The sequence below is a fragment of the Halichoeres trimaculatus genome, unplaced genomic scaffold (assembly GCF_033239565.1).
Source record: "Halichoeres trimaculatus isolate MK-OKI-2021-1 unplaced genomic scaffold, fHalTri1.1 fHalTri1_scaffold_7, whole genome shotgun sequence".
NCBI classification, from domain to species: domain Eukaryota; kingdom Metazoa; phylum Chordata; class Actinopteri; order Labriformes; family Labridae; genus Halichoeres; species Halichoeres trimaculatus.
Window position 1 is genome coordinate 13,292,183 of NW_027437185.1, and position 17,042 is coordinate 13,309,224.

The 17,042-nt window shown below is 43.5% G+C and overlaps 1 protein-coding gene across 1 annotated transcript in view; it reads right to left on the reverse strand.

Moving 5' to 3' along the window:
* Nucleotides 1-9,891: 9,891 nt before the first annotated feature.
* Nucleotides 9,892-17,042, reverse strand: part of efnb1 (ephrin-B1) — a 64,011-nt gene continuing 56,860 nt past the window's right edge. The window contains exons 4-5 of the mRNA XM_074674624.1: nucleotides 16,124-16,240; nucleotides 9,892-13,912 (exon numbers count right to left, since the gene is read on the reverse strand). Coding sequence (XP_074530725.1) covers nucleotides 13,518-13,912; nucleotides 16,124-16,240 — 512 coding nt within the window. The 3' untranslated portion in view covers nucleotides 9,892-13,517. The remainder of the gene's footprint in view (nucleotides 13,913-16,123; nucleotides 16,241-17,042) is intronic.

Genomic DNA, 17,042 nt, shown 5'->3' on the forward strand with positions numbered 1-17,042 from the left:
GATAATGTTGGCCATCTTTAGCAAAATCATTTGATTCTTTAGATAAAATGATCATGCTCTTTAACCCCCTATAGAACAATGGTCCAAGTCTTAGGCTATTTTATTTTAAGCCTAAGTCAAACATTTGGATTATTTAGAATAAAATGTATGAGTTGGGCAATTTAACAAGCTTTCATGATGGCTGCTGCTTCAAGAAGAAACACAATCTTTAGTTCAGAAGAAGCTGTAGACGTGATTCTTGAATCAGTTTCTACTGGTGAGTGATTAGGTCCACTGTCATAAAGGCTACGGTATGATGTGTAGTAATTCAGTCTAAATGTCACAAGTTATAATTTAACTACAAATTGAGCTACTTCTAGCTAGCTTATCAGTTTCTGGTTCGCCCACTTGTTTCTATAACCAAACAAAAATGAGCACAAGGCAATAATACCCCTCAAAGTTGTCTACAGTTTCATTCAGCAGACACCTTTGTCCAAAGCAACGTGCAACACAAGCAAGAATTAAGTAGACAGAAGGAAAACCTAGTTAGTGCAACAAAGTTCTACAGGTCATTTGGCAGCAGGTTTTGCCATTAAGTGCAGGCAGATTTTTTTTTTTTTTTTTTTAATTTTAATTATTTTTGTGTAGAATAATTTAGGTAAATAACCACAATTAGTTGCTGCAACAGTATACTTCAACCTTTAACAGGATTCAGTAATTAGTACTGAAGACTCACTAAGAGTCAGGTCTGAAACCTCTGACTCATTCTACCTCTGTGGACAAAGGGGAGAAGGGTCAGTTTAAGTGCTAGAAAGGGACTCTGAGTTAGGTAATTCATTTCACCAACGGGCACAACAGAGGAGAAGAGTCTGGCTAGTGATTTGGAGCCGCGCTGGGCTGGGCGCACCAGGCGTCTTTCACAAGCAGAGCGGAGTAGGCCAGAAGGAGTGTAGACCTGGATTAGGGACCCCGGGTAGGCAGGAGCTGTTCTTGTTAATGTTTTGTAAGCCAGAAGAAGAGCTCTGAATTTAATTGGAGCTGCCACTGGAAGCCAGTGAAGAGAGATTAACAGCGGGATGACATGTGCTGTGCAGTTTTAAATTTTAGATGTTTTTGCTTTTTGGTAGATGTATAGGTATGCCTACTCAGTGTATGATTGACCTGACATTTGTTAAATTTAGGTTGGAATTATTTAAGTTTTTAGTTTGCTTTATGGAGTTAAAAGACAGTTAATGGTCAGGTTTTAAAAAAATTGTCAAAACTGGATGTTGGAATTGGGTCAAGTTCAATTTAAAAAAAAAACATCAAAAAAGACCTGGAGAAGTGAGGAAAGGGACTGCCTCCTGACCAATTTGATTTTCCTGACATTTGTTTAATTTAACTCAGGGTAGTTTCAGTATTGAGTTTGCTCTATGGAAGGAAAGGACAGTTTGAGCCAGGTTAAAGTTTCCAAAGTCACTCTAGACCAGGGGTCCCCAAACTTTTTCACGTCAGGGGCCAAACAACTTTTCCCTTCTCTGATGAGGGGCCAGGGTCAGTTTGTAAAAAAAACATTTCAATACCACTATGATTGTAAAACAGGATTTTTTTTTTCCTTTTTTGTTTTAAGGGAGGGGTTTCAGATAGGGCACAAACTGCAGAAGAGTGGAATAGAAAGTTGCGTTCTATGCATGAGTAAGTCTCGATCACATAGCCAGACTGAAAAAAAAAGTCATAATGTGTCTGTGGTATTGTTCAGGGGGCCAGGCAAAATGTGGAGGTGGGCCGCATCTGGTGCCTGGGCCATAGTTTGGGGACCACTGCTCTAGACTGTAAAAAAATTGGCCAAAGTCACTTTCTTCTTTAAATGTTACATGATTGACACACAATGTTCTCTGCATGTCAACAGTCCTACACTGTGACGGTCTTTTTGATTGAAATGATTAATACATATTATAGGATCTGTATTCAGTCAAGTTTTGTGTTTTCCCAAAAACTTGAAAAATGACTCAGGCCATTATTTTAATAGGGTGACAAAATGTTATAGTACCAACAAAGGCCCAATTTAAGATAAGGTAGGGAGTCTTATGTCATCTTAACCCTCACGAGTGGAGCAAACTTATAAGAAAAACTTCCTTTAACAGGCAGAAACCTCAAGCAGAGGCTGAGACTGTGCTGTTGAAGAGTCTTTATGGACTTATTTGGACAGCCTGATAAAAGGGAATTACAGTAATCCGAACTGGAGGTAAGGAAAACATGGACTAGTTCTTCTGCATCTCTGTGACAGTATGTGCCTCATTTTTTAATATTGCAAAGGTAAAAATAAGGCTGTTCTTGAAATGTGTTGGATGTGAGAGTTAAAGGACCGGTTCTGATCAAACAGAACTCTAACAGTGGTGCTGGATGCCATCGAAGGCAGTTATCTCATTAGAAAAACCTTCTCTGAGGTGTTTGGATTAAAACATATCGACTTTATTTTTTCAGAGTTTATCATGAGAAATTTCTCTCAGTCCAAGTTTTATATCTTGGGGCATGGCCACACTGGTCATCCAAACTGTGCTCAAGCATGCATCAACCCTAAAGTCCAGTTTGTTTGGCCAGTGTGACTGTAAGACACTCAGACACTGTGCACTTATCTGTTTTGGTGCAGGTGTTTTTCTGCACGGTGAACACTTTAGGCAGGAGCACAACCACACAAATGCAGCAGGGGCATGATTTTGAAATCATTTCGAACAATGGCAGGATGTTACAGGGCTGTGTCAGACCAAAACAACTTAACATAAGCCAAAAAGTCTCTAAATGTGTAGCCACGTTCTCTGTTTTCATCCTTGTGCTGACGCTGATGAGACTGTGATTTGTGTAAACAGAAACTTCACGATGACTTAGGTCGGCCATGCGTGTGCTTTGAATCTGGTTCATATTGGAAAAGTGTGACCACGGGCCGTACTATGAGGGAATGGCGCTGCGGGGGGACCAACCCTGCTTGAGTATGGCTTGGTATCAATGGCCAGTGTGACCTCACCCTTAAAGGCATTCTTCTAGTTTAGTAAACCGATGGATTTCTTCTGGCTTCAGTGAATGATAAGACTGAGCATCGTCCACGTCACAGTGAAAGTTTATGGAGTGTTTCTTCATAATAATGTTTAAAGGAAGCACATATCAAAATAAAAAGGACTGGTCCAAGCACTGAGCCTTTTGGAACCATGCCTTAACACTGGTGATGCTGGTAACATGATACTCTGATTGTTGATTTGACCACTTTTTCAGTAACAAGTAATTTAACGCGTTACTATTTCCAAACTAATAATCAGAATAAAGTTACTTTTCCAAGTCACTGTGCGTTACTATGCTTTTCATTTTCCTTGTGAAAAAAATCTATCTGTTTTTATCCTTGGGGGGGTCTCAGGGAGTGACAGTAGTCGCATATTTATCACGTTTTCAGCACGAGGACAACACGAGCGATAGCAGCCAGCGACACAAACGTAAACAACAGAGGGGGAAGGGACAGGTGCACATTTTTTAGCTGGAAACACAGTCACTGTTTTGGGTTTGTGTCAGCAAAAGATGACAATGTTACAGTTCGTTGTTCACTCTGTGCTGCCAATTTGCTTCACATGTTTTAGTGAAACATTCAGGAATCTATCAGAGAGAGATCTGCGCACTGCGGCAATAAACACTTGAGAAGTTGTTTGACTTTTACCTGAGGGAAAGGTGAGTCCTGTCTTCACTTTAACTCCCTTATTCCACCAGTTGAACCCTCTGTTCAGCATGAATCCATCGTTAGTTAGCAGAGCAACGTAACGTAGGCTACAATGAGGAACCCAGTGACGAGCAGGGGCGTGCCCAGATTTTTTGGACTGGGGTGCCCCGAGCAGGGTACTAAGAATTAAGTGAGCCCACACTCCAGTAACATTTATTTTTGCTCATTTTATTCCAAATACAGCTTTAACAAAAAAAAAAAAAAAAAAAAAGAAAGAAAAGAAAAGAAAGAAAGACACTAATAAAAACCAAACCAGACTAAAACAAAAAATTTAAATATTAATACCTGATTCTATTACTAATAACTTTATGATAATTTTAAATCTAAAATTTAACTGAACAGTGCTGTAGTGCACCAAAAATAGCACAATAAAAGTTTTTTTAGTTGTATTTTGAAATTCAAAGTGAATATTTTTGTTTTTAATTGTAAAGTACACATATAACTACCAATGTGTGCATGTTCCTTTAAAACAAAACATGTAGACTCATATTATTATTCATTTCAATCATAATCGCACAGTTTTGCCTAATCATGCAGCTGCAGGTGTTGTTGACAGCTAACCAATAAAGTAACTTGTGATTTAACTGAGTTACTTTTAAAATCAAATAATCATCAAAGCAACCAAGTTACTTTTTAAAGGAATAATTAGTAATTGGATTACTTTTTCAAGGTAACTGTGGGAACACTGCTTAACACACAGTGCATCATCGATTGGAGCAGTATAGCCAGAGGCCAGTCAGGCTGCCAGAGTTGACCTCTTTCTGTCACCACATGACCTGCACACAAGCACATGGGCAGTGGAGGAATCTGGCTTGGAGGAACGTGTCAGTGCTGACACGGCCTCCAAATCTGTCGAGTGTTTTTGGGATGTTCGATCTACGGGGACCGATCTGTCTTTAAAAAGGACTGAAGGCATCCTCTGTCTTTCCTCCAGATATCAGAGCACACATTCATGGGTCTGATACAGTCTAAGTTTTGACCGTAACCTGATAAAAAGGGGCAAAACAGCAATAAGCAGGCATTATAGAATAGAATAGAATAGAATAGAATAGAAAATACTTTATTTATCTCTGAGGGGAAATTCAGGAGGAGTCACAGCAGCAATCAAGAAAACAAAGGTAAGAAGGTGTATAGAAAACAGATGATGACAGCTTGTCCATCATTCTCCAGTTCAGCCAGCTTCGACCTCCACAGGGTCCAGGACTGAGCTTCTTCATCAGTCTGTTCACTCTTTCCTGTCCACTCACAGCACGTGAAGCTCTTCCAATGTGGCGTTCATGACCAGTGTTAGCTCCATTAGCCATGTCTGTGAAAAGCATTATGCTGGGTTAGCACGACTAGCTTTTCCATCTTATTGGAGATAGATCTTACATTCTAAATAACGATGGATGGAAGGACAGGTCCATGTCGTCACTTCTTAGCTCACACCTGAGAACCAGCACGTCGTCCTCACCTCCTTGGGAAACATCAGGCCTTACACCAGTTAGCATCGACATGTTATGGACTGCTAACAGTTGATGTCACTGGTAAACAATGCAGCCATGGTTACATGTAGGATCTCCAGACAAACACAGGAGCAAAAAAAGTGAAAATATCACTGAAAAAACAACCAGTTTGGTGTTAATGCCAACAAGTGAACCATATAAAGTAATGACCCGCTCGAAAATGCAAAGATGACAAAAAAAGAGATGAAAAAATTACAAGAAACGGACGAGGAAGAGAGAGCTGCTGTAACAGGCAGCCACAACAGGGTGGCACATAGCAACAATCGTGCTACATCTGATTGAAATAGCTACAGATCTTCTGATCTGCTTCAAGTGTAACACACCAGGGGGTAACAAATAATAGATACAGTGATGATTGTGTTTTAACCTATATAATGTCATTGAAATGGTTAAAAATGTAAGGTACAAGTCTAAAGATGATGTAATGTTGTGTCAGAGCCTTTTCTAATGTCATCCTAAATGAGGCGTGATGCTACATTGGTTGCTGGCGTTGCAGGTTTATAGAGCAAAGGTGAAGATGTGCATGGATGTGATGTGGAGCAGAACTTCTGATGCGCATTGGAAAGACCCTTGGGTGATGAATGCACTGAAGACTGGAGGTGAAAGAGGTGGAGGAGGGTAACATCTGCTTGACTGGAATGACAACTGACGGCAGCCAAGAGGGACAGTTTAAACTTTGACAGCCATGAGACGATTGGCTCATTGGGGGTCGTGGTGAAATGTGATTGGTTTGAAAGCAAGGGCCAACAGGCAGCTGAGGAGTGGAGGAGGAAGAGAGGATAAATAATTAATGAGCAATAAGATGGTCAGTCTGCTGATTTAACTTCTGTCAAGCTTCCTTTGATAATCAAGCCAGTCCTGACCCTGAAAACATGTTAAGCAGTTTACTCTCAAGACTTTGCACCAACTCTGTTTCTGATATTCATTCAATATTCTTCCAATTTTTTGTTCAATATTCCCAAAATACCATCCAATAATTTCTTGTTTTCATGTAAATGTGCAGTTCTCCATGCTGCATTGCCATGAAGCATCTCCTTAGAATCATGCCAACAGTTTGGACAGGGTGCATTAGAGTGCATTAAGTTTCATTTTGAAAATTTCAAGACTTTATTTTTATTATTTTTTTGCCAAACAAATCCTCTGGGGCTGTTTTTCGTCCTTCACCCACCTGTCAGTCAGCCAAGGCCAGGACTCGAATCCTTGAACAGCTTAAAAAAAAGTTTTGCAAACACCAACAATGCATAAAAAAGAGGCAGGCCATTACTTTAAAGTACAAATGTGTGTCTGTATTTGCCGCGGTGACTCTTTTGTAGTGTTAAACATCAAGAGCAGTTTGAGTGAAAGGGGGGGAAATGAGAGAGACAGAAGGAACCAAAGCTTCAAGGCATAATACTGTAATTGGAAAATTGTGCAAATGCGTTTTGGAGTCATGTTATATAAATGGCCGGCAGAGATAATGCCTGAGATTCGAGGCATGGCCTAATTGAGACTCAGAGATGGAGGGGGAGAGGGGTGGCGATGCTGAGGGGGCGAATGAAGTGTGGGTTTTAAATTGGGTGAAGGGAAAGTGGATGGAAATAGGATGTTTTCAAAGACGTGGGAGAGCAGGAGGCAGAGTGAGCCGTTTCTCTTTAAAGGGGGAGCAGGGAGGGAAGGAAAGAAAGAAAGAGAGGGAATAATTCCCACTTTCTTCCACACCTGTGACCCAGCAGCCAGCCGCCCCAGCCATTGCTCCCATAACTCTGTGTGTGTGTGTGCTCTTTTATACGTGTGTAAGTCTCTCAGGTTCTGGCACTCCCCGTATGATTGATGAGTCTCGGTCAGGCCTGGATCCTTGCCGTGGTCCAGGCCTGATCAGGCATGTTCTGGTCGTAACAACGCCATCAATATGAGCCTGATGGCTGTGTGTGTGTATGTGCGTGTGCGTGTGTGTAATGAAACATAGAAATGAAGCCTAGCATAACCCAAGAGAACCAAGATGCTTCGGTGGGATTTCCATTTCCTGCCCCTCTGAGGGGATTAAAGAGGAACACTGTTTAGATATAGTTCCCCTCATTGATTGGAGCTTGAATCCCATTAATTAGCCCTTTCATGAACGATCCATATGTAACTGTTTGACTAATGAACTCTCCTTTCATTGTTTTTCTTCTCCCTGTTTCCAATTCTCGGTGCAGACTCAGGTTTCCTGTGTCGCTCAGAGATTGACCAAAAATCTGCTTGATATTTGATGAGCAGCATTTGATGAAAGGCATTAGCGAGCCTGCATTATTTATGACTTGTGGAGTGATGCATTAACTCATTAAATATGTATGTGTACATTACATGAGAACGAACATGTCCCATAGCATGTCATATTGATTCTGGTGTGAGTTACGAGTCTCCAGCGCGAGCCATATGAAGGGAAAAAAAAACATTAGGTGATGGCACACCAAATCGCTTAAGAGCTTTATTGACGGCCTCCCCCCCTCCGGATGCTCGGTCACAGTTGAGAAGTTGCAGAGTTTTGAACTTGCTTGCTTCGACAGATCAAGGGGAGAGTGTGCACATGCAGCAGATTTTGTGTGGGAGTGGAGTGTGTGAAATAACGTGAGAGGAAACCAAGAAGCTGTGCCAACTAACACTGTTAAAGGATTCGTACCAGTGTTGCTGAATTCTTTCCCTCATCTGGTTAGATATCACTTTACATCTCCCACTGACAACTTTATTTTCCATTCACGGCTCCTTTACAGGCTCCGCTGCCCTCATGGCCCTCGTCAGAGCTGGGATGACTCGCCTTGCAGGCAGTGATGTAGCAAACAAACGATAAGTAAACTATGCTAATGCCGAAACCGGTCGGTGATCATCTGAGGCTAACAGTGCAATTTAAAATGAATTACTCAGCTCAAAAAAGGCATTAATCTATACTTCCTCTCCTTAAAAGACACTGTGCTCATTTAGTTTACATCACATTGAAGGTAATTACTGTGGAGGCCACACGCTATGAATTTATATTATGCAATTTTTGTGAGCCTAAGTTAAGTTCAGAGACACTTTACTAATAAAAATGCAAGTTTGTTCTTTTTGTGCATTTAACTTCCTCAAAAGTGTCTCTCTTGTGATCTCCAGTGATTTACTTTACTTCACCGCATTAAAAACTGTTAGGAAAACTAAGCTGGTAAAAAGAAAGCCTTCTTTGAAAGTGCTCTCCGTGATTAGTATTCATAGTCATGGATAAAAACGAGTGTAAGTTAAATTGTTCCCAAGCCGCCACAAACTGCTGGCAGCTGTTGCTGTCCCAGGTGACTTGTTTCATCTATAAAGACATGCGAGCCACCGTGTTACACAATAAAAAAAAAAAAAAAACACAATGTGGGGAATTACACATGCTCATATCAAGTGAAAATTCACAAGGGTGTTATAGCTGCAGTTTAAAACTGTACCGGTGTTTAAAAATGCAAATGCAGTGGATCCCGAGTAGGGACGCACTGAAACACTGACACAGAAATCAACTGGATTAAGGAGATAATGCATGATGAGTGCTTTAATGTGCTTAGGTCGTCTCATTGTGCAGAAATCTGAACATATATCAAACATGTCCAGAATTAAGAAGTGTCTACAAGTGTTAAATGCGTTGGGCTGTGGAGTATCATGCACATATTTGCTGTAATGTGCATTTACTGGTCCCAAAAATACTGCAGTGCTGCTGCAACTGTATACTTCCTTATTTTTGTGATGTTGACTCTGCTGTTGTTCAACAGAAGAACCCTGTGGCGACTGCACACACACACACTCACAGACGCACGGATAGAAAGAGACGGAGGAGGGAAAGAGACATACGTAGAAAACATGCAGTCACACACAGTAGCTCAGTTGGGGGAAGGTTTTAATAAACCCACAGTAACGTAGATCTATGGGGGCGTCTCGGGACCGAGCCAGGAAACCAGATGAACGTACCTGCCCCGGGGCACAGAGAGAAACAGCGAAGGTGGGGGTGTGAGTGGAGGGGAGGGGAGGGGGTAGTTTCAGAAGCCACAGGCACATTACGTCTCTCATTGCCCTGACTTTTTTCTCTCTGCTGCCATCAGTCTCTTCACTCGCCCACTCTGTCCGTCTCTGCTCACATCATCAGCCTCATGAAAGCAGCTATGCCCACAAAACACTGATGTGTTTGTCAGAGAAAATGCCCAATCACTTTAATAACATTTCATGCCATCTCTGCTTTCACAGAGGACTCGGAGTTTGTCCCTCAGTCGGCTGAATGCAGACTGTAATTTCAGACAAACGCAATGGAAATGCCGAGTGCAGGCCAATCAGATTTAATCATCTATGAAGAAATGTAATTCTGGAGGACACCGGGGCAGAGTGGGTTGATATGGGTATTCGTTACTATGCAAAAAGGCGTGTCCATACTCCTCAAATATGAATTTATGAAGCCTGCTTGTGATTTCAATCTGACTAATGTATCAGAACAAACCCATCTGTGCAGCACTGACCCCTGAGGTGAGGGGTTTGGGGGGCTAGAAGGGAAGGAGTGTGAGCGTGGGCGTCTGGTTTCTGATCCCACAATGATCCAAGGTGGTCAGTGAGATAGCAAAAGAAGTCTTTTACCCACATTTGCAAAGCTTAAAGACAGAACAAAGAGAGAAGAAAGAAATGAAAACATCTCTCCAGAACAAGTTCCATGGGAAAAATTTTATTTATCAATATGCGGTAGTTTCCAAACTGGTGGAACGTTATTTCCATTGTAGCTGGTGCCAATAGGTTACGCTGAGAAGCGGCGAGAAAGTGAGTGGCAAAAAAAAAAAAAAAAAAAAAATTAAAATAAAATAACAAAACTTGACAGTTATGATTCAAACAAAGGGAAACAAATTCAACAGGTTTTGCTTACACATGCACATTGAAAAATAATACTGTGGCTTTGAACAATAGCAGAAATCAACCTACAGTGAGGCTCATATCAGGAGCTCACATCTTTGAGCTAAATTAGGAAAGGAGGGTGAGAGCAACTTTAAAACAAAGGACCGCCTGGGAGATAATGAGTGGTGTAAACCGGATGATTTATTGGCGAGCGCAGAACGGTCACACTCTCATTCGTGGCCTCTTTTTTTCCTCCCTCCTTCTCTCCGTCTAGCCCGATAGACTTATTAAAACTGTGAAAAGATTAATCTTTCTGGACCAAAATGTTTTTGTTACGTCTTATAATGGAGTAGAAGGTGTAGGTAACTCAAAGGCAGTGGAATAACACAGTCTTCATATGCAGAGCTAAGTGCTGTCTCCAACAGGGAAGTGGCCTTATCATTCATGGTTTCAATGACCTATCCGTTTCAAAGCCGAGCGCTGACAAAGCTTCAGTCCCCAACAGTTTCTGAGCAACTCGAATCCCGTTGAATGGCAATGGAAAACTCTGAACCCCATTTATTCAAACACGTGTGGTAACAAAGACTTTTTGACAATACTGGACGCTGCGAAAAAAACGACAGCTCATGTGTCCGTTGCAATATTCAGTTTAACTCTAAAAGAAAATAAAAACATATTGCAAACAGAGACAAAAATGCAAGGATTCATACAAAACACACTTTAAAAAGACAGCTATTTACAAACATCCTCCATTACAAAAATCTAATCTTAAATTTTTCTTATGAGCAGTGTTCAGGTGAAATTACATCTTAAATTGGGCTCTATCCATATATTTACATTTCTCTCTCTTTTTAATTTTTTCTTTCAAAAAAATTGAATAACATTAAGTGGTCACAAGAATGAATAAAAATGACATATGGTTGGTGGTAGTTTGGTAATGACTCCCTTGGCTGGTGTAGGTGAATGGATGCGCACCGATCCGAAACAAAAACATTTGATGTAGATGTGTTTCACAGAGGGCCGCTGAGGGCTGCATGCTGAGTTAAAACACAGGACCACAAAAGCAAGAGCAGCTGTTTAGGCTGTTAACTCTGAGGTTAACGACACGCAAAAGCCACTGGAGTCTTCCCCGAGTCTTCAAGCTGGGCTGCCTTTTAACTCAGCAGTGTGTATCCGAGGATGGCGATTGTATGTGGCAGCGGATGATGGGTGTCTGCCGGTGAGAAAACATCGACTGGCAGACTGACCGTTTGACTGGAGATAAACCTGGACTTGTCAGTCTTGGTGTGTTTGCCCATGTGTGTGTGTGCGTGTGCACATGTGCGTCAAACATCAGCTCGTGTCTGTGCCGAGGAATAGCTGTCCTTATCTGCTCCCCCTCTCCTCTCACACATCATTAACTGGGACTGCGGCGCTCCGTACTTTGGCAGCCACACTGTTTGGAGCACCTAGATCCAATCCCAAAACAAGACTGTTTGTCTGCTCCACCACAGACATATTCACAAACACACACACACACACACACACACAGAAAAAGCTGCAACTACAAGCACAAATGAGCACTCACACATAGATGCACCAAACATGTGCACGCAGACAGATTTGAACGCCATCAGCACCTGAAAGCCAGCTTTAGCGTGCACACGCGCACACAGCCAGCTGCTGTAAATCCTGTCTCGGTGCTGCTGCCCTGGGCTGTGTGATAGCTGAGCTGCAGTGTCCTCTTCGCTGGCTGAACACCTTGACTGTGGAATATCCTGCACAGCATTTTTATTCACCGCACAACTGGTAAGAGGATGGAAAAAATTAATGCTAAATTACCACCGCCCAACACCTCACCCAGTGCCCCCTCTTATCCCCATCAACACCCCCATCTTCCTCTCAGGTTAAAGCCAAGTCACGGGAACATTCTCTCGCTTCCCCTCTCCGGCTGGTGAGTGTGGGCACCGAGATGGCACATAGATTAGTCACACGCCAATGAAGGCACGACTGCGCACTCCACCAATTCATCTACAGATGGCAGCCAATTGGCATCTGACAGTACTGTATCCCAGCCGTAGCTCCTGCCATCCAACTTATATTTAGGGCATCCTACCGATGTAGGCCAGCCAATTAACGCCAACTTACGTCCAGTTCGCCCAGGCAGCAGGCACCACGCTAACTGTTTGATGCTAACACTGTAGCACCAGAAGCTAGAACAAACAAACCTGCCTGCTGTCTCAAAAACCAGCTCCCAGAAAGCTCATCAGAGACACCCAACCACCGACGGGTGCCAAGTGGCGAACAGGAAGGGTGTTGTAAGAGTTAGGGCTTGTCCGTCTGTCTGTCAGCACGTCAGTCTATCTGTCCTGTTTTGTTTTGCAGCTTGGGATACGGTGACTTGGAGTTCTACCTCCAAGTCAAAAAGTCAGCCCAGATACAGAACAAGTCCTGACATGCCCACTCACTTACACACACATACACACTTACAGAGAGGGCGCACCCTCCAATACACACAAGTAAGTCATAAATACCAGAGTAATGGTAAAGCTCATATCAGACCAGTGGAGAAGGGGGAAACACACACGTACACATACACACCTCCAGATCAACAGTCCAGGTCACGTTCTCAGGAAAACGATGAGTACAATGGGTGATATGGTTGGTGAGAGATGGAGTAATATTGGTGATCTATTCAACTCTATACATTGTGCACTTGTAGGAAAAGTCTAACAAAATACAACTGCTTTGTGAACTGAATCAGGGTTCGAGGAAATCCTCCATCAAAAATAGTAAGTAAGGCAAACATCAGAGGTGCGAAGGGAGAGGAACACATCATTTCACACACTGTGTCTGATACCTGAGCTATCTGGAGAGTTCCCTGGCCCAGCACGGAGCCCTGACTAACACACACACACACACACACACGCACGCACACGCACGTGCGCAGACTCACACATCATTTTATGCTTGCACACAAACTGCAGGCTGAGTGGCATCCAGGGCCTGTGTCTGCCTGCTTCTGGCTAGTGTGCTAGGATGGTGTGTTTAATTGGGTGTAGCACAGACTGTACTCCAGGGAACTGAGATAAGTTATATCCTGCCCGTTAAAAGGGGACAGCCAACCAGGAAGCTAGAGTTCCATCTGTTGGTTCGCTCCAGCCCCGCCCCCCTTTCAGAGCGCATCGAGGAGGTGTAGAAGGTGGGAGATGAGGGAAGGAGGAGGAGGAGGAGGGGGAAGGGGATTGTCAAACAACCCAAACAAACAGAATAAACCTCTCTCAGCAGTCAGCTCACAACCCCGCTGGTTACTGGTCAGTGTGTCTCTCCAGATCTGTGCAGCAGGTGGTAGAAACAACATGGGCTCGAGGAAGCTTCAAGTCCCATGAAATGCAAAGGAAAGTGTCCTTCCCAAGAACATAAATCAAGCGCTCCTCTCATTCTCTCTCCTGACGGGGTGGCAGGCTGCGCGGAGCGTGTCAGACTTTGTAGTAGATATTGGCGGGGCTCTGCGGGGGCATCTCCTGGACTATGTAGACAGGGTGGCCATAGTCGCCGCTCACCTTCTCATAGTGAGGGCAGTAGTTGTTCTCTGTCCGCAGCGGAATGATGATGTCACTGGGCTCCGTGCCAGCCGTGCCCCCTGGGAGCTTGGGATTGGACAGCGTGCTGAGCGACAGTGCCGAGGGGCGAGGCTGCGAGTGGGCATTTTTCCTGGCGCGCTTACGCATCTTGATGAGCAGGATGACGAGGAGGAGGATGAGCAGGAGGAAGATGATGCAGCCGGCGCCGATGAAGGAGAACACGGCCACTTTGGAGTCAAGGATGCTGTCTGAGTTTGTGGAGGAACCACCCTGGTCCTGATTCACTTGGTCTGCAGAGAAAAAAGACACACAAGGAGAAAGAAAAAGAGGGTGGGCTTAAGGACCGTGCAGAAAAGATTAGGCAAGGTTATAAAAGTTAAGGATAGGAGAAAAAGAGCTGAGCTTTTATAGGCTATTTTTTTATTTGTGAGATTTATAACTTCAAAGAGATGTGAAAAAAGGCACATCAAAGATGGTTTTCATGTGCTCCATAAAGGTGCTTTTTGTTGTATGCAGACCAAAACGTACAGCACCGCTCTGTTTCAGGTTCACACATCTGGTGGTTATAATAACAGCTCATTTAGCTGCTTTCTCTTCAAATATTGAGAGTGGCTGCACTCTTTTCTTTTTCTATACAGAGTATATTATCTGAGACGTCGGATAGAGCAGATTGTTTCTGAGACAAAACGGGCACATTCAAAGAAAACATTCATAACATCAGGGAGGGCCTTCTTTGCTTATTTGTAGAGAGGATTGGCATCCTTCCCCTCCCAAATAATTTTCCCGCAGTCCCTTGGAGACTGCAGAACAAACAGAGGGGCAGAAACATTTACAGTAAGCCGCTCTCTGACCTGTCATCTGCAAATCTGACTGTTCTGTGCCTAAACCAACTGTGATCACATCTCCGTTTGTTGTTTGCTTTACGTGACGAACAGCCCCATTGATGTAATCTAATTGAATTAGCGTCATCGAAATAGCCTCCTAATGAAATCCGCAGCCATCACTCAACACAGCAAAGATTCCTGCCCTGATACCATTGAGCCAGAGCTGCTTGTATGACATATCGAGGCCATGTTTCTATGGCAAAGGCCAAGTGAGATATGAAAGAGGAATAAGGCGGGCATATCCAAACATCTGATTTTATTTTATCCTTTTGTCAAGGGAGGTGGGGGGGAGTGTGTGAGGAGGAGGAGGAGGAGGGCTGTTACTGGATGAGAGGGGGAGAGAATGACTGGCTCCTCCAGTGACTGAAATCCGAGAAGAACCAAATCTGTTTTCCATGTATGCATGCAGCTGCTGCCAAGGAGCAGCACTCACCTCCTCCTCCTCCTCCTCCCAGCACCACCACCTCTCTACTGTCCACCACCCCTCCACAGAGACTCACACACAAAGACACACACCGTACCTCCAGAGACTACTGTCCTCCCTAATGACTGTGTCTCCGCACTCTGCACTTAACCCTTTATTGAGGAGGGGGGATAACTGCACCTCACGTCTTATCACGCCTAAATGACATCACCCAGAGCTACTTATTCCAGCCTTATCAGTGAAATCAGAGGCGCAAGGAATTTTGTACATTCTGGGCAAGACGGGAGAGCTGGAGAGATGCTGTCAGACATCTCATTCCTGAAATATCAGCTCCTCAAACCACAATGACACGTCCTTCATTCCACCCTCCACTTCTTCACTTGACATAATCACTGATCTAACAATGGCAGACAGGTAAAGCTAGGGTTTGGGGGAAAAGTGACATTAGGAAATCTTTTTATAGAGCAACTAATGTCAAATAAGCAACTATTAAATGAGCACAGCTTATCACATCGGGACAGGCGGAGCGGCTTGTACTTGGAGGAAGTTTGTGGCAAAGTTGTGGAGTAAGTCAAAAAGTTGAGGAGCCATCCCTCCTGTGGAAAGCAGCCGCTCCGAAAGGTGCTGTGAAAACAGGAAACAGGGAGGGCCCAGAGCATCCACGCAGGCTCGAGTGACTGCTTCAATTATCTACGCTTTTAATCTTCATTTATTTGCAAGTCTAATGAAGTTTAAAAAGATATATAATAAAGAGCTGTGTCTTTGAGTCTCCTTGGGTGCAGCACACCCTTTGTGTTCAGTGTGAAAGAGGAAAGTGACTCAACTTGTTGGCTCAAGGTGGAGTTTCTTTTTGCTTGAATGCAAGCTGCTTTTTGTGACTATTATTTTATTCTCTGCAACATTGGTTTAACACCTTTTTACCATGTTGACCCCCGAGAAATCAAAGGAACGCCTGCGGCGTGAGAAACCCGTATAAGAGACTGCTTACATAAGGAAACTCAACTGTAATTTTTATTTTCTCTTTTCAGGCTAATTGTGATTAATTATTAGACGAACCCTTGAGGCTGTGAATATTCTGTTTTTACATTTCAAAAACCTTTATTCTACTAAAATATTTGCACTCCAGAGAGTGGAGAGTGTTATGCAAAGAGTGTGAGGCTGCAGTTTGTGTGTCGCTCTGTCAATCTACTCACCAGGGTTTCCTGGCATTGCTGGTCCAATTCGGTCTGGGTCGGGCGGACTGGGACTGGACTCTGGTATAGCGTTGTCTTCTGGAGTCTCCGGCTCTGCGGGGTTTGCTGCGTTTGGGACTGTGGGAAAGGAAAAAAAAAAAAAACAGAGAAACTGAGCTTTGAGGCACGTGCGCTGCATGACAATGACTTGTCCCTCTGAATCCTCTGCGAGGATTATTTTTTATTATCGTTTGATTTGTCTTTTATACACAGAGAAGGTTATCTTTGCATGTGTTGAAAGTGTCTCAGAAGTGGAGATGAAAGCACCGAGAGAGGAAGGACAAGTTAGCGAACGTCTGTGAAACACGCCAGTATCCCTGTCCCGTCGTAAAAAATGAGCTCACATCTTCAGCGGCAGCTCCTTCAGCAAACACTCAGACAGGCATTTCCAGCACTGACACATTCATGAGAGTATGGAGCACACACACTCACACACACATGCATGCACACTTATAAACCCACACCTCAGATTTTCTTACAATACACTTAGGCATGGCAGAATGAGGGTAAAGTAGTTATATATTAACTTTTTATTGTTTTACATTATTCATCACGTTAAAAGGCCATAATATGCCTTATTTATTGCCCTGGCTTTAACTCTGCCTGAAAGAGGCACACTTCTGATGAGGAGCACAGGAAGGAGAACAGGGGGAGACAAGGAGAAGAGGAGGCAAGGAGGAGGAGGGGAAGGAGAGAGGCTGCATAAGCTTTGAGGGGGACGGAAAGGAAACAGACAGTTTATCTGTCCGTCTGTTGTGATTTCAGCACACGCACTTTGAAGTCTTTGTGCGGTAAACACTGGTGGGTCCGCGGCGTGGCTTTTACGAGGGCAGGACCGGCAGACGGAAGACAGTTACAAACTATTACCGAAGCCGGTCTG